This window comes from Tasmannia lanceolata, unplaced genomic scaffold (assembly GCF_043159265.1).
Source record: "Tasmannia lanceolata isolate RefF3 unplaced genomic scaffold, GAP_Taslan_0.1 ptg000006l, whole genome shotgun sequence".
NCBI classification, from domain to species: Eukaryota; Viridiplantae; Streptophyta; class Magnoliopsida; order Canellales; family Winteraceae; genus Tasmannia; species Tasmannia lanceolata.
The window spans coordinates 47,454,359-47,480,691 of record NW_027518683.1 but is presented as its reverse complement, the minus strand read 5'-3'; the positions used below and the strand labels follow the sequence as shown (position 1 = coordinate 47,480,691).

Sequence of the window (26,333 nt, the reverse complement as noted above, 5' to 3'; positions counted from 1 at the left end):
AGGAAACAAAATCATGGAAAGTAGTGTCTCCAGGGATGAAATGTGGCCAAAAATCAGGAAATGAAAAAAACAAACGTGTGTTTAATTTATTTTTAAAAAAAACCAAAGCTCACGCAAAAAAAAAGAAAAGGAAACTAGTGCTTCCGGATTTTTGAAGACGTGTTTAATTAAAAAAAACAAACTAAAGCTTATGTGAAGAAACTAACATAATATTGCATGTATTTTTTTCATGGTTGCCAAACACACCCTTGGCAACATAGTGTGCTCGTAATTGGGGTTTTCAAATTTCATGTCTAGATTTTGAAAATCACTGAAAGATCCAAGAAAGAAGAAGAAGAAATACAAGCATTGATGCTTTCCAAATTAATGATACATTCCGACAAAAGGAGAGTATCTCCTCTGTGTAACTTATGTCAAACAAATGAAATAAACAAGAAAAGGAGTATCCAATCCATCTATGATCTAATGAGTAATAGAGAGTATATTTTCTAGATCAAAAGGGTTGTGTGGACGCCGCCAAGTAGAACTCTTTAAATTCTAAAACCCACTTTGGATACAAGCCTCTTGCCTGGCTTTGAAGCTACCTGTATATCTTATGCGGTTAGTGTAATCTGTCAGTCTGGCAGGGTTCTGCTCTACTCAAAAGCACAATTTTCTGAACCCCTCTTCCATCAAGTTTTCTTCTTCTTGTTGCCTAAAAGAAATAATCAACACTACATCAGAATCAAAAATTGAACCCATAACCACCTGGGAATCCTCCACCTTCAAAGTGGAATGTAAATTGCTGTCCACCATGGAATCCGCCACCACCGAATGGGTTACCTCCCATTCCCATACCCATGTTTTCAATATCTTCGCCTCTATCATATCTCACACGTTTGTCGTCGTCCCCAAGTACCTGCCATAGAAGATTGGGAAGAGTTGGAACAGATTAAAGTTTAATAATGATGACACTTAATAGGGTAAAAATAGAGGGTCAGAAACCAGTGATCACAAAAACAAGGCACAGGCATCATCACAGGTGTCACTTTCTAACTGATAGTTTAAAGTTTAAACAGATGTCATTTTTGTTGATGCAATGAACAGCAGGGTCAGATTCCTCAAAATTTGTAGTATATCCTTTACATTAGACATTAAATACACAAATATTGAAAATAAGAGAAGTATGGAAGAGATTCTAAAGTATCAATTATATTTATTTATGCAGGTTCTACTGGAATGCTTATGGTGAATATTGGGAATATGCCCTATCCATTACATGGGTAAGGAGTCCCCTCTATGGCATTCACTACATTCCAAAGATGTTTTGAATCATTAAGTCTATTGAAGATGTGCACATTTCCCATATTTATCGTGAAGGCTATCAAAAGGTCGGTTGAAAAGTAAACTAGGGAATTAGCTTATATAAGTTTGATGTATTTGTTAGAGAAGTAAAATATATGCATTGTATCATCATACCTTTCATTAAAGGTATAATAATAAATGTGTATTATTATTAGTATATAAGCCATTGTATCTCATGGAGAAGAGATCAATGAAGAAAAATAAGGTATCAATAGCTTGGTTTTTTTTTCTTGAATAGTAACATCAAGAAATTAGTTACACAAACTTTCTCTAAGCTTCATAAGGACCATCTTTGGAGGCCCAAACTATCAAGAAAAGTTTGGGGAAGAAGAGGTTAGGAAGACCATCTTTAGTACAAAGAGAGACGAGAATCTTGGGTCGAACGGTTTTCCAATGGCATTCTATCAAATATTTTGGGAGAACACTAAAAGCGACTTAAATGGCATTCTTGAATGAATTTCACAAGAGAGGCCAACTGCGAAAATAAAACAACACTACTTTTATTACCTTAATCCCTAAAAAGGAAGTTGAAAGATTATAGAATAGTGAAGTGGTGTTTGGATGTCAACCTTGTAGAGTAGTGGTAGGGAGTGTCATTAACAATATATATATATATATATATATATATATATATATATATATATATATATATCCCAATAAATTCAAGCAAAATTCCATCTTTTCGAGGAATTTGGCTTGGATATCTTTGGGAGGAGAGAAGGGTGACGCATCACCAGACATGCACTTATTCAGCAGGAGACATCCCTTGGAGTCTCATGGTGTTTCGTTGATGAGGCACCCAAATGCCAAGCTAAGCCATCCCTGCTTTTGTGCAGCCAAACACACCCAAAGATAAAAATGCCAGAAGAAAGGTGTAGTGGGTAGATTCAAAGCGAGTAGACAATCTCCAATAGGCTATAATTTCACATCTACAATTTGCGGATGACATTCACATTTTTCTAAACAAGGATGAAAAGGAAGTGAGAAACCTAAAAAAGAAATTTAAGGTGGTAACGGGCTTGAAAATTAATTTTGTTTTTTAAAGAAAGTATGATGATGGGGATGAATTTGAAATATGAAAAAAATAATACAATCTATTGCTAACATCAAGTGATGTAGAAAACAAGAGCTACCCAGTACTTAACTTGGACTACCACTTGGTGCAGGGATGCCTGCACCAGTCCTTTGGGGCCAAATAATTGATAGAATGGCAAGAAAGCTATCCTCATGGAAGAAGTACCTTTCCTTAAGGAATGAATCACTCTCATCAAAGCGGGCTTGGTGAATCACGAGGTCTACTTGATGTCCTTATTCAAAATACAATCAAAGGTAGCTGGCAAAATGAAGAAGCTACAAAGTGACTTTCTTTGGGAGGGAGACGAAGCAAAGAAAAAGATCAAGAACCCAATGAAATGGAAGTGTGTATGTAACTCAAAGAAACAAGGTGGACCCTGAATTGATAACATTAGATGGAGGAATAAACCCTCTTATGAAAATAATCCCTCTTACAAAAATGGCTAGAGGTATGGATTAGAAAAATATGCCTCACAACACACAATGATTGGGGACAAATACTTGAGGGAATGGGGGATTGGGGGAGTAGGAACCCACCAATTGGTAAAGGTTAAGGAGAATGGCAGTTCATTATTTTATTATATATAAATAAATAAATATATATATATATATAATATAGCAGAATGGGAGTTTCACTGTTCACGCTGACCTGGACAGCCTAGCCTCCCCATCCAGCTTTCGATCCATATGGCATACCCATTCAAAAAAACTCATAAAAAATCCTATAAACCGTGTTGGTTTAATATGCTGAAATGTTTCCTATTTTATCTATCTCTCTAATATGCACCTAAAATTTCTCTCTTTCAATAGATTTCGTTTCATTTTGTTTCCCATTCTCTCTCTCTCTCTCTCTCTCTCTCTCTCTCTCTCTCTCTCTTGCTAATAAAGATCGTTTTTATTCTAATCCATCCTACTTCGATAAACCATCCTAAAATCTCTCTCTCTACAAAAAAGGTTCCCTATTTGACTATTAATTCCTATAAATCAACTTCTTTAAATACCTAAAAATCAGCACCTCTCTCTCTCTCTACAAAATGTGCCCTGGAGGAATTTTGAAACTCTTTCCCTCTTTCTCGTACCTCCACACGACTTCCGTCATAACTATAAAATCAGCACCTCTGTAAATATCTCTCTTTAAAATTAAAAAAAGGGTGAGAAATTTCGATACTCCTTCCCTCTTTCTCTCCTATCTACACACGAATTCCATCATAGTATTAGATATAGCATAATACTCTTCTTCCCCATCAAACTCATTTTCCCTTTTCTACCCTATAAATTACTATGCGTACTCATGCATTCACTCCTACCTTCCTCTCTCTCTCTCTCTCTCACTCTCTCTCTCTCTCTCAGTGATTTAGGGTTTATCTTACCTATCCTCTTTTTTACCAAGAGAACATCAGGCATGCGGATTTGCCTACTCACGGTGAGCAGAGAGGTCATTCTTTCTTAGGAGTATGTCTGTAACTACAATTTTGACTAATTTTTGCTTTCTTTTTACTACTCACTACTTTGTTAAAGAGACAATAAATTGCCTGCTACATTAAGGCCATGTTTGGATTGCAGGAATTATTTCGTAAAGTTTGGATAGGGAAAATATTTCTTAAATTTCCTATATTATATTACTTTCCTCCAAATTGAGGAAAGAAAACTTTCAGAGATAAAATTTCCCGTGAGAAATTCTTTTCTTGCAATCTAAACAAGGCGTAAATGTTCACGATAATATGTCCAATCATGAACTCATGAATTGAAATTTACCTTCTTTGTGAACCCTTCTTATGTATAGAGTGCTAACATTCTCGCCAATATGCTGGAATTATAATTTTTTAACTGTATTGTAAGTGATGGTGGGCAATCTGTCATGAACTTATGACGGGCACTGTGGGTTATATTAAAGTTCTCAATGAATGCTTAACATTGCATTATTCTCTTCTTCAATTATTATTTTTCTGATGTGTTTATGTTTTAACTTTTTAACTACTTTTTAACTTTTTATATCTATTTCTGCATTGTTATCTTCACCAAAATGAGGAGCTGGGATGACAAAAGACCCTAAAGTGGAGATAGAAGTATTTGGGATTAGTGCAGAGTTCATCATCACCTATGCAAAAGTCAGTGTCAGCAACATCCATTGCCAACTTAACTCAACCTTCAGTGTCCCTTAGATCAATCTCAAATCGATCTCACTGAAGCCCAATTGATTTTTTTATTGGATCAAATTCCAGCTCTCCCTCTCTAATTTCAATCCAAAGCAATTTTATTTGGATGCTTATATGATTGATAAATTGGATTTTGGATCGGTTTTTCATTTTTTATGAATTTTTAATTTTAAAAATGTTAGTATTTGTTACTTAGCTGTCTGATTTCATCTTCTTTTTCATACTGTGTGTGTGTGTGTGTGTGTGTGTGAGTGAGTGTGTGTGTGTGTGTGTGTGTGAGAGAGAGAGAGAGAGAGAGAGAGAGAGAGAGCATAGCATAATCAATTCCAGTTAGAGGCCGATGTTGGCGTGTCAAAGATATATCATATATCCCAAACAGTCTTGTCATGTGCCATATGGCATAGTGCATCTCACATTTGAACTATCAGAAATTTTCATTTGAAACTTATTACTATTAGATTTTTTTTTCTTTATTTTACATTTTTTTGGTTTCTTTATATTCTAAAACTACATACAAGCCTCCTTTAAAAAAAACGCAACAAACCGTGTATTAGTTTGACTTCGTTTTCTGTCTCATATTAGTTTGGAAGCCATATTAGTTTCATATCAACATATATTCTAAAATGATTTCCTACCCAACCCATTCACACTACTCGAGTGCATAAAACTCATGTGGGCCCACATTTTTAGGGTGATTCAAAGCATTCATTTGGAAGGATCTCCCATAGATAGCGTGTGTACCAAAACTCAAATCCATAGGATCATCCTAACCCATCCAAAAGTTGAGGGAAAAATGGACAGACACTGTTTATCCACAAATCTGCCCATTTTTTCCCTCCACTTTTGGAGGGGTTAGGATGATCCATAGGATCTGATTTTTTGTGGACACCCTATCTAGGTAAGGGCCTTTCAAATGAATGGTTTGGATCACCACAAAAATGTGGGCCCACCTTGTTTTGTGCACTCGAGCGCACACACAGTTTCCTCATCTATATATATAGAAAACGGTTTCTACACGTGTAGAAAAGTTATCTACACACTAGCTTAAAATACAGTGGAGGGCATATTATTTGGGTGATCAAACCATTCATTTGATTGGCCCTCACATAGATAGGCTGTCCATAAAAAATCAGCTCGATAGGATCATCCCAACCCTACGATTTGTGGAGGTAAAATGGACGTGTATAAACCTTCACAAATCTGTCCATTTTTTGCCTCCACGGTTCGAAGGGTTAGGATGATCCTATGGAGCTGATTTTTTGTGGACACCCTATTTATGTGAGGGTCAATCAAATGAATGGTTAGGATCACCCAAGCAATGTGGGCCTCCACTGTATTTTAAGCATGTGTGTAGAAACCGTTTTCTAATATATATATATATATATATATATATATATATATATATATATATATATATATATATATATATGAGGAAAAGGATTGTATGCTCGAGCGTACCAAGCTTATGGTACGCTCGAGCTCCCAATCATATGTGGGCCCACTTTGTTAGGATGATCCAAAGCATTCATTTGAAAGGCCCTTACATAGATGGGATGTGTACCAAAAATCAGCTCCATAGGATCATCCTAACCCATCCATTTGTGGAGGTCAAAATGTACAGACATTGTTTGTCCACAAATCTGCCCATTTTTGCCCTCCACTTTTGGAGGGGTTAGGATGATTCAATGGAGCTGATTTTTGGTACACACCCTATCTCTGATAGGGCCTTGCAAATGAATGCTTTGGATCACCACAAAAAATGTAGGACCCATGTGATTGGGCACTCGGGCGTACCATAAGCTTGGTACGCTCGAGCGTACAATCCTCTCTCTCTCTCTCTCTCTCTCTCTCTCTCTCTATATATATATATATATATATATATATATATATATATCTGCGCACGCGTGTGTGTGTGGTTAGGAGAGTCGACATTATGGCATGCATTCCCAGATCCATATCCCCTAGCAAGTAGCAACCGATAGAGGGGTAAGACTTTGTGACCATATCAGAGAAGGGGATGGGTCTTTTGCTTGGGACATTAGGCTTAGGAGAAACCTTAAACAAGAGGACATTGACAACCCATTTACTCTTCTAGGAAACATTATTAACCCATCTACCATTCCAGGAAACCTTAGCAACACCTATCTTTCTTGTCTAGAACCTGCCAAGAAAATTTGGACTCCGGATGTTCAAGGGACCTTTTCGGTCCGTTCTTTCTTCCACAATATGTTCAAGGAGGATGGAAGCAAGGCTCCCTTGCAAAAGTTTGGAGGACTATTGCGCCTCCTAGAGTGGTCGCCTTCACTTCGACGGTTGAGGCAAAAAGAAAAAGTGTCCAAAGAAGCACAAATATTTTATAAATATGAGAAAAAGGCAGTCTGCTAACACTAAAACTCACCTCATATGCTTCGGCAATTTCCCGAAATTTTGCCTCGGCTTCTTCTCTGTTATCAACATTTTTATCAGGGTGCCACTGTAAAGCAAGTTTCTTGTAAGCACGTTTAATCTCCGCAATTGATGCAGTTTTTGAGATCCCCAAAATCTTGTACCAGTCCTTACGCTTGCTCAGCTTCAAAGATTTCTCGGCCCTCATCAATGCTTCTCGGATATTCGTGTCCTGCAAAGTCTCATATATTAAGAATTTAAGACTATCATTTGGAAACTTCCCGAGTTTAAAAAAAGGACAAATAACACTAAAACAGTCATGCTCTAGAATTATCCAGTTATAACTTATAAGGTAGAAATAAAACAAATTACAAGACTTGAAGGAAGATTTACAGTTAACAACATTCTTTTAATGTAAAATGCTGATTTCAAATAAGTTAAATTTTTACGGAAGAAAGTGAAGCACTCCCACAGAAATTTCTTTATTATGTTTTTTTTTTTTTCTTTCTCATGATTGATATTTTATTTATTTCAATATTTTCTAGCAAGTCTTCAATGGCACAATTGGCCGAAGTTTTCAGTGAATCTAAAAATCAAAAGATCAAGTTTTGAGTTCATTCAATTTTTTAATCATCGGTTTGACTGAGGCTTTTATTATGGCCCTTAACTTCTTTACTTCAGTACATGGTATATCACAGAAAGGTAAATGACAAATCTGTCCCTTTTAACAATCAACACCTCTATGACTAGAGAGTTTTTCTTTAGTAATAACACAATTAGAGAGGGGTGCCCCTAGTAGATGAAAAGGTGGATTTATCGTCTTCCTAGTAATAATATACAATTTAACATTCTTTGGTGCACATATCTACCAGATGAGAGCAAAGGACTCCCACAGACATCTCTTTATTATGTTGATTTACTTTTTTTTCTATCTCATGAAGATATATTAGTTATTTCATTGCTGTCTAGCAATTTTTCAGTTGCACAACCAAGTAGCCAAGGTTTTCATTTTTCAATGAAGTTAAAATCAGAAGATCCAGTTTTGAATTTATTTAATTTTTTAAGCATCGGTTTGACTGAGGCTTTTACTGTGGCCCTTACCTTCTTTAGTAATAAAACAACTAGAAGGGTGCTCCTAGTAGATGAAAAGTTGAATTTATCATCTCCCTATTAATAATATACACTTTTACATTCTTTGGTGCACTTAACTACACATACACGTTAATTAATGGTTTATATTTTGTCCTTGTTGTAATAGTCTACGAGAAGCTTTGTAATTTTTAAATTTACTATGATTAAGCAAGAAGCAAGAACTGTATCTAGTTTCAGATTGACGAAAACTCAACTCAAATCCAAAATGAGCTTTGAGTTTGTAAATTCCTTGAAGGCACATACCTCTTATTTTGTAATAAATCCTATCCTGATTAATGATTAAAAAGATTGAAACCTCCAAACTCCAAAAGAGCACTTGGACATGTGGAAGAATTTCACTTGATTTCCTGGCTATCCAATGAAAACAAAACAAAGTCTACAGAGTCCGTCAACCTAATGCTCTCGGCACGTCTAACTTTTCTAAGATGACAAAAAATAATGACATTTTTCTTGCCAAAGCTTGCAATTTCTTCCAATGCGCAGGAAAATAGACACCATAATATTGGTGTCTAGGAGGTTTTGCAACTATTTTTTGAATTCACCGAATTTTATGTAACAATATTGTGATCTATAAAATGAATGGTACTTAGCAGCCAGCGACAATTGTGCAGCTGGTCATAGAGAATTTGGATAATACTAAGAATATAACGGTCAAATTTTTTTTTAACAGGAATATAACGGTCAAATTTATGACAAACCTGTGGAGATTTTTGAGCTGCTGTTTTCAGATCATCTACAGCTCCCTCCCAATCTTCTATAAGAACTTTGGCTTCACCTCTCTGTAAGGAAATAAAAGAATGTGTCAGATAATTTAAATGCCACAAGATTTACCACAAAAGTTGTCAACATGATTTATAAACATTAATAATGATAAAAATTATATTCACCAAACAGTACGCGACAGTTAGCTGTTCATAGGCTATTCCAACATGCCGTGATATTCTCAATCCAGAGAGTATGTTTTATTCAATAAATGCAGTATTTTTCAATTAGTAAAGACGGGAGAGCCACAGAGAAAACCTAATAGCTATCGAGTTCGGCAATAATCAAATACCAAGGGACAAACGCAGGCCAATTTAAGTAATTAAGTTATAGTTTTTTGAAAGCAGAAAATGCATTTCACTGCGAAAAATGGACAAGAAAGTGACATCAGAAAGTTCAATGAAAATAAAATGTCTAAGATTTATACCGATTACAAAACTATTCAGTAGCTAGGTATTTTAAAGCAATAATAGTCTAAGTCAGGGCAGGCCTGAAACTGAAAACACAACGGGGTTTCATCACTACAAAATTCACAAAAGAGCAAAGATATGTGTGTATTGAAAATAAAATACAGAATAAGTGATCGACAATTTCAACTTTTCTTGAAAATAAAGTGAAAATGTATTATAAGAAATAAAAATAACAGTATGAATAGTAGGGTAAAGTGGGTGAGATGTTTCCTTAACTACAACTAAAAGGAAAGAGGGTAAGAGGCCTAAGTCGCAGCAGAGAGGACAGCCAACAAAGTTATTCAATCTTTTAGCTAATGCATCAGCTTCTCAATGAAGACAGCCAACAAAGTTATTCAATCTTTTAGCTAATGCATCAGCTTCTCAATGAATATCGGACAAAAAGTGATGCAGCACAAAACCATGGATCCTTCAACAATTAATAGGTTCCAGATAGCATTTTTATTTTATTTTTGAATTTCAGAGATTTAATCCTTCTGATTGCTGTGATTTATGGAAAATTTTAATTGATTTTAGGATTAGTTTGGGCGGGATTTAACTTGGGTCTCATTTGAAAAACACGAATTGTAATTTTCTTCTAATTTGAGTGGTAGAAGGTTTTAGGTCTTTGTTTATGGAGAAACTCATCAATGGATACTAATACATTTTTAGGTGAAATTTGGTGGTTCTTAATTGATGCTAGGAGTGAGTGTGAGATGATTCTAGCTGGCACCAAGTAAAAAATGGGAGTATTATGAGGGGGAAAATCTTTCAAGTTTTGAATTTAGAATCCCATTTGGTTTACAGAAGTTTTATTCTTAAAGTATCTGTCTCGTTTAGGGCTTTCTCAGGAGGGCCTTAAAGTTGGGAAGCGTTTCGAAAAGGTCTAGGGTGTCGCATCTAGGAAGCAAAGTATGTTGGAAGACTTATATGATGTAAAACACTCTTAGGGAGATTTTGATGAATTACAAGATTATAAGTTTAAGCAAATTTGCTTGGTGGTGGGTTTCACATTATAAACAACACCCACTACTCTTGTTCTCTCCAATGTAGTTTTGTTTTTTTTACAAGTATTGTGAATCACTATATTGTGTGGTTGTAAACTTCTATCCTAATGATATTATAGCATATCAATTCCTTCATTAAAAGGTGTCCAGACTCCAGACTCCAGATTGATTCATCAATCCAAAACATCCATTTGAGATTTTCTTATTCATCTATAACTGTTGCAAGATTCATATTTTCTTGCTGCAATGCTGAGAATTTCTATTAGAAAAAAAGGAAAAGAAAACCACTCCAAAATATCCATTTGACATTTTCTTATTCATCTATATAACTGGTTCAAAATTGATATTTTCTTAACTTTTATTAGAAAAGAAGAAGAAGAAGCACTCCACTAAAGGTGAGGAGTAACACAAATAACAGATCCCAGTAACTTACACAGAGGAGTCAATCAGTCAAGTATTGCAATGATAAATTGATACACATTGATGTGGAGCTCAATGTACTTAACCATAGAACTACAACAGAATGACTAAACATACACATTGCCCACAAGTTTCGTACGTTCAACCAAAATTGTGTATCTACTAATTTTGATGACCTAGGTTTCAGAGAGAAATAAGCATAGAAGCCAACATCACAAAATTGTGTAAACCTGCATTAGTTTTTCCCTTAAGCATCCTGATGGAACATATGCAAGGACCATAGATGTACAAGAATCATTCAAAACCTCCCTTTTAAGGAGGAATTCAGGATAAATACAGGTAGAAGGATCACCAATGAAAGTTTTATTCCCTGACAAGGGTATGCAAATATGCTGTATAATCAAGGTTATTATGTGATTCTATTTTGAACTACATGATGGACATCTAACCAAATTTGAATTACATAATGGGGAAGACTGGAAGTCTCAAACCAATTGAAAAGTTTCATAGGCCCATTCAAAAGATTGATAGCATAGCGAGCATAGGATTCAGACATATCTATGTCACAAATATCTCCGATACTTTCAAAATATCGTGTTTCTATAGAGAAGTTTTGATAAAACGACAAAATCCCGAAATAATCCCAAGATTTTAAAGATATAGTCATATTTTCATTTTTATCATAAAATATAGCGATAATATCACAATATTATTCTGATATTTACGATATTTTTATTTTATATTTTTTTCATAAATTTTATGTATTTATATATTTTTACGATAATTTTATTTTTATAGTTTTTCCCCAATATAAACTAGAAAAAAATTAATATATCCCAAGATTTTCCCTTGCCGAGAAATTCCCAAGAACGATAATTATGACAATGGTCCAGACATATTCTGCAAGTGCTTGAAGATGTGTTGAAGAAAATAAATGCAAACCTGAGCTAAAGCTTCGACAAGCTCTTCATCGATGTCAAGTGCTTCTGTGCAGCTATTCAGGGCATCCTTTCCCCTACCAAGCTTGACCAATACCTTACATAGACCAAGATGAAGGTGTACATTATGTGCAATATGAGCGGGGTCGATTGCAAGAGCTCCTTTGAAATCCTCTACTGCCAAACGTAGCTTACCCTTTTCCACATTATCTTCTGCCTGAGAATATCACATTAACTTGCCCATATCATGAAAAATAATGCCACAGCAATATAAATGTACATGGCCAGAAAAGTAGGATAACCCTATATTCACTATGAGCTCTTAATGCCTTACACTTTTAGTCTTCTTCAGTAGATTTTTCAGTCCAAAATATGCTTTCTTCAGTTCACTGTGCTCTGGGTCAAGACGAAGACCTTTCTGGAAATGCCTGAGAAAATATAAAAGTCTTAGTAATAATAGTATCAAAAAAGTTCCGTGATGCCTTATCATTGAAACTCACAAACTCAGGGATTTAAAGGGGGGAAATGAGTTAAATATGGGCATGTATTGATTTTGCAACTGTTTTTTCTTTTTTAATGAAAGGTGGAGATTTATTTGGAGAAAAATTAGCTAAATACTTGCAAGTAATGTTTTGCCACTATATTGTGAGCATATGGCAGGAGTTTGTAACTTTTGTTGTCCAGAGGACGAAAAAACCAATAACCCCTTAATAGATTTTATATTGGACAGGAGTCACTGAACAAACCTTAAAGCAACGTCATGATCAGCCAGATAATAATAGGCACGCCCGCGCAAAAGCAATGCCTCCAAATTATTATCATCTTCTTTAAGTATATATCCAGTCTCTGAGATAGCTGTTGAAAAGTCTTTCAGCGCTAACAATAGCCTTACTTTAAGCAATTTTGCCTGCAAAAAAAAGTTTAGACTTAAGATTGCATCATACACATATATGAATTGGTGAAAAAATACATATGAAAATACGAAGATACCTTCAAGCACCCAGGTGAAAAGACAAGGACAACTTTATCAATATGCTCCAAAGCTTTCACAAAATCCGCCGTGTCAAAAAGATTAAATGCTGTTTCCAAGGAACTTTTAGCCTGCAACAATTGAGATAGTTCCTTCTCTGCTGCAGAAGTTCCAGGTTTTAGCTCCAGAAACTTTTTGTAATTTTTCTCAGATTCCTCATATCTACATCACCCAAAAAATGCTTGAATCATATAACCTTCCAATTATGCATAGAAAAGTTGATGGCTGCTCTATGATCCAACTTAAAACCTTAAAGAAATATTTTTTCCAAATAATCAACTTTAAAAATATAAAAGCATCAGGAATATTGTGACCCACATAAGCATAAAAGCAACGCAAAATTGAAGCAACATAAAAATAAATAAAAAAATCACAAAAACTTCAGAACTGCCTGTTATTCTTCAGAAATACCACTAAGTATTACGCTTATGGGAAGTTGGAAGAAATTGTATTGTGTTTCAAGTAATTGTTAATACAGCACTTTTCCAATTAAATGCAAACTTGTTATTGTATTATCTGTTTCTTGTGTTCCCTTTTTCTTTGTGTGTGTGTGTGTAGGGGGGGGGGGACACATTTGTGTCTACATCTACAGATAAGTACAGGACATTGGTTTTAAACAGGAACTCCAACCTATGCATGTTCAAAGCTATGCAAGAAAACCTACAGAAGGCCAATTCTGATAGATTTATCATCCACTACCCAGATTCCGAAATCATGTGAGAGTTACTCTTTAATTTATTTGTCACAGCGCCACCAAGCAAACCCAACTCCAGCACCATTAGACATGTCCTCACCATCCCTATGTTTGAACTTTTCGGGTTCCATGGAGTCAGTCCCATGCTAGTAAACTTTACCCCAAAGATAATCGTCTGTGGAGGTATATAAGAAAGCCATAGCAAGACCATGAGCATATAAGTGAAACAGATGATTGATTGCCCAGCCAATAATCACATGATCATCCCCAAGAAAGCAGATTTTAGGCTGAGCTCTAACGCACCCCTGCCCTAATTTAAGCGGAATTTAGTCTTCAATGAACAAACACTTTCAATAGCAGAAATGTTCATGTCGAAGGAAAGTCATTTGGAATCATATCGGAAATTTTCAATAGCAGCAATGTTCATATCGAAAGCAAAGACATATCAGAACTCCCTACTCTCACAGGAATGCTGGTAAGATATTTGAGTTGAAGTATAAAGGCTACACGAAGGGTTATATCACTGACCAAATTTACAAGTTACTCTGGATAGAGAAGATCGCTTCAGTGCAAAACCTAGATGTGTTTCTCCCTGTACATGTGGTTTTCATCAATTACATGAAGAGTACGTGATACAACTACATTCATTTCAGTTGCTGGCCAGTATCAAACTCGAGTTTGCCGGGATCAAGAAAGAGAATGATAGCATTAGCAATGATTTCTTGCAATAACCTATTGCTCAAAGAAGGAGAACAGAAGAAGGCCGTGTGGCCCTACTTGTGTAGTTGATTTACAGGCTCTCGTTGATCATAAAATTTGGCCAAGCACAAAGGACGGGGAAGAAAAGGAAAATAGCAAGAGCCTAAAAATTTGCAGATGGCTGATAATATCAATAGGGTTGGTCCTTTTGGAGGGGTTTAGAATTTTTGGTTATTTATATGAAATTTTCAGAATTTTACAGGGGTTTCATTTGAGTGGGTGTTATGAATTAGGAATCGTTTGGAAGTTTCAGAACATTGGTTCAAATTCTATGTTTTGTTTAGAAAGCCGCTTTGGCGTTAAGAGACTCTAACCGCTTAGTTGTAAGAAAGGAAAGGAATCCAGCCTAGCCCCGTTCACTTGCTTCCCACTGACTTGCGGCGTACTCGATAGGCTTATTGTCCCCAGATGTTGCTTCAAAGTTAATTATTCTAATAGATTTAGAAGGGAGCGTTCACACACGCGCACACATATGGTATTGTTTAGAAGATAAGTCAGCTGGATTCAGGCTATACATCATGGGTTCAATTCTGAGCAATGGTACTAGTATTCCTGGAGATTAGCAAATCAAATTGAAGAGCTTCTAGATCCTTAAAGTTCAGTCCATTATCTTTTCACCATTGAAGGGTGAGACCAAAAGGACTGCAACAGGAATGGCAGCCATTGGCCATCATTTTCCATATTCTTGTTGTAAAGAAGACTCCATCAAGCTTATTTTAACTTTTGCATAGTATTAATAAAAAATCCTAACCATCCAAAAATAAAAATCCATCATTGTTTTGGATAGGCAAGCACGCCATCTATATACACAAACGCACTTGTATAAACTACATAAGTTGTGTGCCTTAAAGTCCTAAATGCTAGGGTAACAGGCCCTCATGAACTAATATGGGCATCTTGAAGAAGAGCATCTGTTGCTCAATTGGTTAACTAATGACTATAAATTCACATACAGGCATAACAAATATCACAATGAACACCTTGAGTGATTACACACAAAAAATTATTAAAAAATTGTTACTATATTGTAATGAACCAAAACATTTCCTAGTGCTAATTCAGAATTCTGCACTGTCCTGCATGTCTTCGAAACAGCATTTTAGGGAAAGGAAATGTAAGTGGTTTACAGGTGATTGCGCGCATCCATAGGGATTATTCCCGCCCTAAAATGGGGTGGGGATACCCTATGTCATCAAATAATAATAATAATAAAAGAACCTGCATAGTTGACGGAGGGCAGATGCACGATGCCAATATGCTTCTGAAAGTGATGGATCAGCCTCTATAGCAGCATTAAGAGTCTCAAGTGCCAGAGCATAATGCTTCAACTTTATACTTTCAGATGCTTCCTTCAATAAGTTAGCAGCATCACCAAGTTTGCCATCTGCATATAAAGAGAACTGACATGAGATATTCCAGGACTTGGATGTCTCCGCTTTATACTTCTGAAGATATAAGCAGAAATAGAAAAATATCAATCCTGTCAGAAAGGTATTAATAAATTCAAAATAACAGGGTTTACATAACAAGACATTGAAAACTTGATTTAAAGAAATATTAATACAATCACAAATCCCTAGCTCTAGCAAGGACTTCAATAGAATGGGCATGTCATAAACTGCTTGATCTTCAACGAAAATTCATCCAAAATGAGCTTAAAACATAAAATCTAAAGGAATATTGCTTTCATAGTAAGTAGCAGTCAAAAAACAATGTCACTATAAATTGAAGTAGGGGTCCCTATGAGAGCTATACTTCATCAGACACGAGCATTAAGGGAACCCTAGAAAACCAGTATTAGGTTAGGATGTAAACCCTATAGAAAGAACTAAAAGGGCCGATTACATATATTACAATAAAATGAGAGCAACATTTCTATTTCAGATAAATTAAAAAACATATATAAAATGAGAGAAATATTTAACATATAGAAAGAAAATAACTAAAAGGACTTGTATTATGATGTAGGTTCCTGCTAACAAGCTAAAAGGCAGTTAAATAGAATGCAGTTCCTTCCAGTGCAGTACAAAGAATTCTAGTGTGATGGTTGATTTTCTTCTTGCTTTCCATTGCTTATTGCTTGACTTTCTGAATATCCACTGCACTATTCGGTGAGAAACCAAATTCTAATCCATCGGGATTTACCGGATTAGTGCCAAAAAATTCATTGGATCTTGCTGAATTGCATTGAAATTAGTCAAGAAAGCATCCAAATCTGAGAACTTCTTGAATCAATGCTACGAGAAAGAGCAATGAGATTAATTGTTGGAGGACATAGATATTTCTCCTCTCTTTAATTATTTTTCTTCAATTTTTAACAGACCAATAACAAGCACTTCACATGGAAGAATAAGAACACGAAGAGAGAAAATGAAAAGAAAGAGGAGATAAATTGTAGTAGGTGTGGAGATGCTTATAACTCCTCTATATATACAACCACTTGTATATATAGAGGTAAACTTCACTAAGTACATAAAATGCCATTAAGGAACTACTTATCTATGGACCCCATCCTACAGAAGTACATAAACAAAGTTTAAGTGACAGAATTACATCAAAGCATAATATAAATCAGCCTAAAGTAGCTTAACTCTGAATACTCGACCTCGAGCTAGAGCATATAGATGTCATCCATACCCAACTTGGAACACACTATCAAAGTGACAACAACCAAGAGACTTTGTAAACATGTACACTTATCTTCTAATAAGATAAACAGAGAATAGATATTGTGTGACCTCACGAACAAAGTGACAATCCACTTCAATTGCTTGTATAAGTCATCACAAAGTATTTTGCACATCTTCTACCACCGACATGGTCTCCCCCTGGCTCATGGCCACGTCCTCTGACAACAACACAACATCCATGACTATAATCACCTCTATTTATTGAAAATGTCAAGACAGAGTCTCTCCAACACTGAAATCCTCTGGCACTATGTAATAATAGAACAACAAGGCAACACAATCCACACAACGGCAGTACAGACCTTACAAAGGCACAACAGTCCTCAAGAAAGCATAATAGCCTACATATAGGCATAGCAGGTGTTGAGTGTATATGAATCAAGTTGGGGGAACGCAGGTAAACCAGATTTTGAGGAATCATTCATGGTGGAAATGGTGAGGTTAGACTCAGATATGCTAGTTTGGTGGGTGAGGCCTATCACGCACAAACATTGATTGGGGCAGCACATTAGCTACTTCACACTTAGGGTTCAACTCGGGTCGGGTTCAACCTGAAAGAAAGTCAGATCGGGTCAGGTATGGTTCGGGTCAGGGTCGGGTCGGGGTCGGGTTGGGTTTTCCTAACCTGTGTTGAGTTCAGGTCGGGTTCGGGTTGAGGGTTTGGGCAACCCAACCCGAGTGAAAGCCGACATGTTTTTATTGTTTTTAGTTTTAATAAACTTAAAAACTAGGGTTAGTTCGGATTGGAACTCAGGTCGGTTGGTCGGGTCAGGTTGGAAAAATGGTTCCTCTTGTTGGTTTGGGTCGAGTCGGGTCTCATCGGGTCAAGTTCGGGTTGGCCTCAATCCGACCGGGGTTGCACCCCTACTTCACATGAAGGCACAAATTAGGGTAGCAACTAGATACTCCACAATTCCACATGAAGCCAACATAATCGCTAATTAGGGTAGGCTAATTCACATGAAGGAGCAATTTAGGGTAGCACTCTAACTACTGGTTTAGAAAGTCGGCACATTGCAGTGCAACAGAGCATTGCAATGATGAAATGATTGGATCTCTTCCATTGAGGAATCTCAAGGCCACGAACAAAGGAAAGCGATATCGTCGGGAAAAAGCCACTCGGTTTAATCAAACCTCAAAGGTTGGTTCGTGGACGGTGAAGAAAGCATGACGACTCTTCTAGTAGACAGAACAAAAGGTGGACACCATTTGACAAGGAGATATCCTCATGATCACCAAAGATGGTTTTCGAAGATACCTCATGATCACCAAAGATCTAGGGTTTTCAAAGAAGATGAAGGTGATGAGACTCATCCTCACTTGAATCCAAAAGCATCAAACCCGTTGGTTGAAAGGGAGAAGTTTTCCAAAATCCCCGTTTGGGCAGAGCTTCACAACCCCAAAACAAGAAGAGATCCTTACATGATATCACACAACCCAGAGTTGTTCTTGTAGAATGGGGAGAAGGGTCGACTGCATATTTATTCCGGTAGAAATCATTGAACAGATCTGAGGCAATGTGTGATTGCTAGAGTCAAAAAATGGTCAAAATCTCGAATTTTGCTAGTTGAAAACCGATGCCTAATTTGGGGAAATATCTCCTTTTATGCCTTAAATGACTATGAAATCCAAATGGATGTTAATCATATCCATCCCATATCCTCCTCCTTTCTATTGGATCCAGAAATGGTGCCCATCCAGATCCCCGGTGACACCTCCATGCTGGTTTAGAGTCTTGGGTGTCCTGCTCAACGCTTGGGAATTTGATAATTTCAGTTCAGTGGGAAACTCGTTCGGAGAAACACTCAAAGTCGGTTCTTCAGGTCCGATTGTCGGTGTTATATAGGAGTAGGACACCAGAATCTAAGTTAGCGTAGGAGGACTGTGCCATTCTTGCTTTTACTCCAAGCTTTTGATTAACAATAGGTTTTTTTTTTTTTTTTATTAACAAGAGTCAAGAGGTTGCTCTGGGTTAAAATATGTCAGGAGTTTAATGAAGATGAAACCCAGCAATAGAAGCTCCGGATTGCAGCTCAGAGAACCTTATCAACCCATTCCAAGTTAACTCAGCATAGGGGACGATCCAAGGCCATCGTACGACATTGCTATCTCAAGACTTGGGGAAATTGGGAGATAGTTGTCTAGGAGAAATTTAAATTTTAAATTTCAAGGGAGGAAGCATTGGAACACCTGTTGGGTGCAGCGATAACTCGAAATGCAGAAGCAATAGCTGGGATGAGCAGCTGGTCGAAATTTGACGTAGCCAGAACATACATCATAGAAGTGACTTGTTTCAGAATCTTGAAGAAAGGGATGCTTTAGAAACTGTCGATCAGGAGTATAAAAATCCCTAGAGGCAAGAAAGAGATAAAGAGGTTTCTATCAATTGTAAACTATGACTGGGAAATGGAGGATGCAATTTTTTTATCCAATGAAGATATGCATTCGGAACATCCAAGGTATGAGAGCAGATGATAAGCTAAGTGCGGATCACGATCTTAGAAGCATCAGAAATTTAAAAATTCTTCAGCTTATGGAATCCAAAATGAAAATTGTTGATACGAACTTGACAAAAAATTTGTGGAATAATGATTAGGTGGAAGCGCTATTTCTTTTGGCCATTGGGACTGTTGAAGTATAAATGATTAAATAACACCAACTCCAACAGATTAAGCTCTTGGAGGAATTGGTTGTTTCAGAGCCGACGGTAAGAAGATCCTAAATCCCTTCATCCCTAAACCTAATACCCTAAACTCATACCCTATTTCTATGGTTCCCGATGACCTTTATCAAACTCAATGGCATGAATTATCCCGCGTGGTCTTGCTCTGTTCAGATTTATCTTTGTGCACAATGAAAGTCCACTTACCTTACAAAGGACCCTCCATCACTTGACAGCAAGAAGTATGACTAGTGGTGCCAGGAGGCTCACATTCAGACTCTTCTATTCCATAGCATGGAGCCGAAGATTGTTGAACATATGATGTTTCTTGACACAGCTAGAGATGTCTAGCTTCACGCCGAGAGACTCTATTCAGGAGAAAATAATCTGACACGGATCTGTGATACTTGCTCAGCGCTCCTGTGTCTGCAGCGTGGGGAGAGAAGGGGTGCAACTCGGGTCGGGTTGGGACGGGTTGAGGCCAACCCAACCCAAGGAAACCATTTTTCCAACCCGACCCGACCCAGTTTCCAACCCGCCGAGGTTCAACCTGACCCAACCCGAGAAACCCATTTTTCCAACCCGACCCAACTCCAACCCGAGTTTTTAAACTTAAAAAATAAAGAAATTGTAAAAATGTCGGGTTTCACTCGGGTAGGGTTGCCAAACCCTCAACCCGAACTCAACCCTACCCGACCTTTTTTCAGGCTCAACCCGACCCGAGTTGCACCCCTAATGATAGATTTGTTTCTGAGTATTATTCTAAATTCGTCCACTTATGTGAGCAACTTGATACGTATCAACCCTCCTCCACTGACCCTATTGTGTTGGCCAAACAAAAGAGTGACATGAGTGTCGTTTAGTTTCTCGATGGCTTGGGGCCCGACTTTCTTCACATTTGCCAGCAAATTGTGGGACTTGGTTCTTTACTGTCCCTGGCGGAGGTCTTTTCCAGAGTTCAGCGTGCTATAGGGACAGAGGTCCCCGATGATTCCTCTATTGAGGGATCTGCCCTTGCCATGCACACTAGTTATGGTTGTTGTGCACGTGGTGATTGCGGTTGTGGTCTTTGTACTGGCCAAGATTCAGGGGGGGAGGCGGTGGTGTTGGCATCCGTAGACCCTGTTACTGTACCCATTGTGGTATGAAGGGCCACACTATTGATTTATGCTATGACTTGCATCCGGAGTTAACAACCCCCTCCCCGTGTTGTTCATCATGTTTCTGGTACTGCTACAGAGAGCTCCATTGTGGCCCCTCTACTGCCTGATTCTTCAGATACATTGGTCGTCTCGCAAGCCGAGTATGAGGCTTTCTTGAGGTTACATGATAAAGGAAAACATGCCACTGCTACACTGGCCAAGGAAAGTAGCAACCCATTCTGCTCTCTCAGTCACTCCAGCTCATGGCTCATTGACTCTGGAGCCTCCCACCATATGACTAGTAACATTAGACTTCTTAGTTTATTTGAGCCTGCTTCTACATCTACATCCGTCACTTTGACTAATGGGACGATGTTTCCCATTTCAAGTACAGGGGACACATCCCTCAGCACTAGCATGTCCCTTTCTTTTGCTTTATGTAGTCCTAGTTTTCCCTGTAACATGCTTTCTGTTAGTCAGCTTACTCGCTATCATCGATGTTATGTAGCCTTCCATCTTATTGTACTTTTCAGGATCTAGCGACTAGGAGGAGAATTGTTTAGGGCCATGAGGTGGACGGACTCTACTATTTTGATCGTGAGGCTCCTTGTATTGTCTTATGTACTTCAGTTGATTCATTCATGTAGCACTGTCTAGGTCACCCACTAGCGGATCGGCTACAGCACTCTTCTGTTATGTCTAGTCCAGTTAGTCCTTTTCATTATGACTCATGTCAGTATGGAAAACACCATCGTGTTTCCTTCCCGTCACGTTCTGTTAGTCGTGTCTCGAGTCCCTTTGAGTTGGTTCATTCAGATGTTTGGGGTCCTCGTAGAACTCCACCTATCTTTGGTTCTCGGTATTTTATTGTATTTGTGGACGATTATTCAAGAATGGCATGGCTACATGTAATGAAAGATCGTTCTGAAGTGTTTAATGTGTTTCGTTCATTTTATGCTGAGATTTCTACCTAGTATTCATGTTCTATTAAATGCTTGCGCACTGACAATGCTCGTAAATATTTTTCTGCTTCAAATATATTTCAGCAGTCCTTATCTAATCAGGGTATTATTCATTAGTTCTCCTGCCTCATACTTCTCAGCAAAATGGTGCTATTAACAGGAAACTTAGGTATCTTGTTGACATGGCTCGTACACTTCACCGCCTCCCTTCATCCGTCCTACATAATCATTCGCCCTTCTCAGTTTTACATCCCTCTGGAAACCCTTTTCCACTACTTCTTTGGGTCTTTGGTTGCACTTGTTTTGTTCACAACCTAACTTTTGACCTAGATAAACTAGATCCTCGTGCCATCGAGTGCATTTTCCTTGGCTACTCTCGAACTTAGAAGGGATATTGATGTTACGGTCCTCAGATTCATTGTGTTTATGTGTCTGTTGATATCACCTTCTTTGAGGACACACCATACTCTGGGCCCGTTGCTACACCCTCTCCGGTCCCTCGACTTCCGTTGTCGTTACCAGTTCCTCTTGCACCTTCTTCACCACCTGAGGTGAAAGTTTATTCTTGGGGTCCTTGGCAGGTTTTATAAGCGGTGTCAGAGGTATTGGAGATGAAAGAATCTTTCTAATGAAACCAATCAATAAGGTAGAAGAATCTTTCTAGTGATCAACAACTTCAAATATTTCCTTCTTCCACATAGCAATTATGCCCCACTAGTCCATGTGAAGCAACAAATTCCTTCAAGAGCTTAAGCTATTGGAGTTGGTGTTATTTACTCATTTATACTTCAACACTCCCCCTCACGTGTGGCCCCTCTTTTTTGGGTTGGCCTTACACGTGGACTTTAATATCAAAGAGTTGTGAGTTTTGAACCCTGGACCTATTGCTCTGATACCATGTAACAGATCTGTGAAGTCTAAAATTGACATGAAATGGATTCATCCTCCTTCAAATGCGCTGAAGTTGAATTTCGATGGAATGGATTCATCCTCCTTCACATGTGCTAAAGTTGAATTTCGATGGAAGGTTCAAAGGTAATCCAGGTCAAGCGGTGTCGGAGGTGTTTTAAGAAATGAGCTTGGAGACATTCTAATCACCTTTTCAGGTCCTGTTGAAATTGATGATTCAAACGTGACTGAAGTTAAGAACCATCTCGAGGGCTTAATATTATCTCCAATGGAAAGGGTAAGCTTAATTACGTGACTGAAGTTAAGTCCCTTCTCGAGGCCGTAAAATTATCTCCAATAGACAGGGTAAGCTTATTTACATTGAAGGAGAATCGGACAGCATTATATTTTCCGTGAAAGGCCCTTGTAGATTCGCTAATCTAGATAGATAAAAGACATTCTATCTAGCTTATACACTAGCATCTCTCTCATTCCTAGGACCTCTAACTATTAAGCAGATATGCTTGCTAGCAAACAAACTGAGCATGATTGTAATTGATTTCTTTCCAAACCCTTGAATCGATTGTTTTTTATGTCATTTCTCTTGTTTTGCCTTTCAGGACATCCTGTCCCTCTTCTATTAAGAAATTTGTCTTTCTTCAAGAGTAGTCTTCACAGGGCACAATAGACACAGATGCACATTAATCCACATGGACATCATGTCATGAAAGGGTACAACAACCTTCATGAGGGTAGAGACAGCAATCTACAAGAAGGTGTAGCAGTCCAAGCAAAGCACACCAGACAAAAAAAATCAGGTCACCACAGGGTACAATGACCTTCACACGAGGGTAGAGCTGCTACAAAAGAACACATCGGTCCACAAGGTACAGCAATCAAAATGAAGCAAAACAGTCCAAGCGACGCACATTAGCCCATGAAAAGAACACAAGATCAACAGCAGTCCAATGAAGTGTGTAGCAGTTCTCACACAAGCACGATAGAAAACACCACAGCCCATGAAAATTGAGAAGGAACAGAACTTCACAGAAAGGTGTCACAGCCACATGAGAATACATAGCAGTCTTCGCATAGAGGGCAACACGCATTGCTGCTTCTAAGATATAACTAATACAGTCATGATTTGAAAATGCAGCTCTTGCAAGGTTGAAGCATTGAGCATTCTGCACAGGAACCATAAGGTTGCTAAGCATGGTGCCAAGAAGATCGGCGGTCCATATCTATCCCTCGAGAGCTTGAAAGGCATATCATCTCTATATGGAGAACGAATTTGGAGTTTGGCAATAGAACCAGGTTTTCATCATGTTGTCCTTTACAGCAAGGATGGGTCCCGCGTCCTACGTGCAACTCCTGCTTGTCAATTAATGTTTTCAACCGTTTTCAAGTCTCCTTATCGACAGTCTTGCTCACGAGATCCAAGGATGACCATTGCTTCCCCACTTCTTGTTTTCTGGCTTTCTTCGTGTTTCTAGAATGTCCAAATACAAAGGGCAAGATGCAGGTTTTTTAAGTTTTTTTTTTTTTTTTTTTTTTTTTTTTGAGGAGGATTCTAGGGAATATGAGATGAAAATAATCTCACATTCAAAAAGATATCACACAATTGATGGAGAAGACCCCTCATAGAACATCTCTAATCTTGACCAGATGCCATCATTGGATTGACATCCATGGCTCAATTCCCTTCATAATAGAAGTGGGAGATTCTCCAACTTTGAGTATGAAGATATGAAGATTCATAGTTCTAAAGAGTGCTTCAGTTCAGAATCGCGCCCTTCGATAGTGCAAGGTTGGGAACCTCCGGCCCTTGGTTGCTTAAAGCTTAACTTTGATGGGTCCAGCTTGGGAAACCCTGCTCCGGCAGGGATTTGGGTGTTCTTAGAGATGACTTGAGTCTAGTAAGGTGGGCGTTTGCAGGTCCTATAGGTGTAGCTGACTTTAGTGAGGCGGAGGTTCGGGCGGCTCACCACGGCATAAAATTTTTGGAGAGAGTGGATTTGGATAATATGGTGGTGGAAGGGGACTCCCTTTGAGTGGTTCTCAAGTCTTCACTTTGGCATTTTGCTCAGTTTTTTTATGAAATTCATGACATAGTGGGCAATTCGAGTATCATTTTTCGCCATGTTAGAAGATTTGCCAATGGGGCAGCAGACAATTTAGCAAGAATGGGGGTCCAACTGACGGATCTGGTGCAATATGATTTTCTCCCGCCTTGAGTTCTTTATTTGCTCTTGCTTTGCTATTGCCTATGCTCTTTTGTTGTATTTTCCTGCTTTTTCCATCTTTGTTTCTCTCCTACTTAACCACCTCGCTCTTTTTCTTTTAATGAATTCTTGACCATTCAAAAAAAAATAGTACTTCATCAAAAAGTTGGGAACTGATTCAGTTCATGATGAAACCTACAATGATCTGCAACCAAGCATTATTCTACAGCCTTGATAAAAAACTTTAATACTTTGTTAGACTCAAAACATAAGATCACAAGGGAACTAATATAAGTGCAAATATCTTTTATGAAGTTCTCGGGGTGTGGGGGAAGGTGGGCATCCACAACTAGAAGGTTGGGGCATTTTTTATGACATCCTGGATTACTTTCTACCGTGGGTTCCTACAGGGTTACTCACATACGTAACGAGGCAATGCATGGGGCGACAAGTTGGCCATTAAGGACCAATCTTTGGTAAGTCAAATGATGTCAGAATCAACCTTTATAGGCTCTTCTTTGGTTTTACTATTCCTTCCTCTGTATTGCTTAAGAATGTGAATGAAACCCTAATTAACCAAATATATAAACAAATAAACAGCTCAAGTATCTCTGTAACAAGCTGCCAGGGTAACTGTTGGGAAAGTTGTCTTGTTTCCCGACATTTTAGTGGGAGGCTAACTTCCAAACAAGTGATTTTTAGGTTTTTGGAAAACCTAGGATATATAACCTTCCTAATGGCACACGATCAAGGTGCAGGAGACTCTTTGTGTGGCGACTGCAAAGAGGAGGCGAGATAGAGAAAGAGTATAGGAAAGAGAAAGAAAGGGTTCTTCTTGGGTATTTCTTTCTCTCGGGCTACTCTCGAATACGGTCTTGGTTGAGAGGACAAGTAAAGGGTTGTGATTTACAGGTTTGCTTGTAATCATTGTATATTGTTTTCTGAAGATCGTGTTCTCGCACGTGGATGTAGGCATCTTGGACGAACTGCATAAAATCTCGGTATTCATCTTGTGGCTTGTGTTTATTTTTACTTTTTATTTGTACACAATCGGATCAGATCTGCCTGTCGGGTTTTCTCAACAGTAACAATCTAATCGTATCTCAAGTTTGAGAATCCATAAATTTGAATAACAAAAAGAAAAATAGCTTTAACATCTTCAATCATCTCCTACGATTTTTTAGATAATTCCCCAATTTTACACACAAATGAAAATAAAATATCATCTGGAATCATAAGAATTCCTGAATCTATGAATCGAATGAGCCGTGTATTGCATCTAATAACCATAAAGGAATGCATTCAGACATTGTGAAGATCTCTCGATCGATCTGATGAATGAATAGAGCGAGAAATCGAAATGGGTGGTTTGGAAGAGAAGATAAAGGCATACCTTGGCCGGAGACTAGTGGATGAAGAAACAACAGTTGTGAGGCAAAAGAGAAATACAGCATGAAACGAATAAAAACAAATCGACCCCCCATCTTCTTCCGATTGATAAATAGCTGAAAACCCTAACTTTCAAACAAGAAAATAAAATCGATGAAAACCCTTCTCGCTCTCTCTCTCTCTCACTCCTCTCGGGTCGAATACAAAT

At 37.9% G+C, this 26,333-nt stretch overlaps 1 protein-coding gene across 1 annotated transcript; it reads right to left on the bottom strand.

Annotated features, from left to right (window-relative positions):
* Window positions 1-352: 352 nt before the first annotated feature.
* P58IPK (DnaJ P58IPK-like protein) lies at window positions 353-26,333 on the bottom strand. Its single transcript, XM_077383391.1, has 9 exons — window positions 26,130-26,333; window positions 15,389-15,554; window positions 12,678-12,879; window positions 12,434-12,594; window positions 12,022-12,115; window positions 11,692-11,904; window positions 8,810-8,890; window positions 6,973-7,191; window positions 353-898 (listed from the first exon to the last, which is right to left on the bottom strand). Exons 1-9 carry the CDS (start codon window positions 26,218-26,220, stop codon window positions 725-727), a joined length of 1,401 nt encoding a protein of 466 aa, XP_077239506.1. The 5' UTR covers window positions 26,221-26,333; the 3' UTR covers window positions 353-724.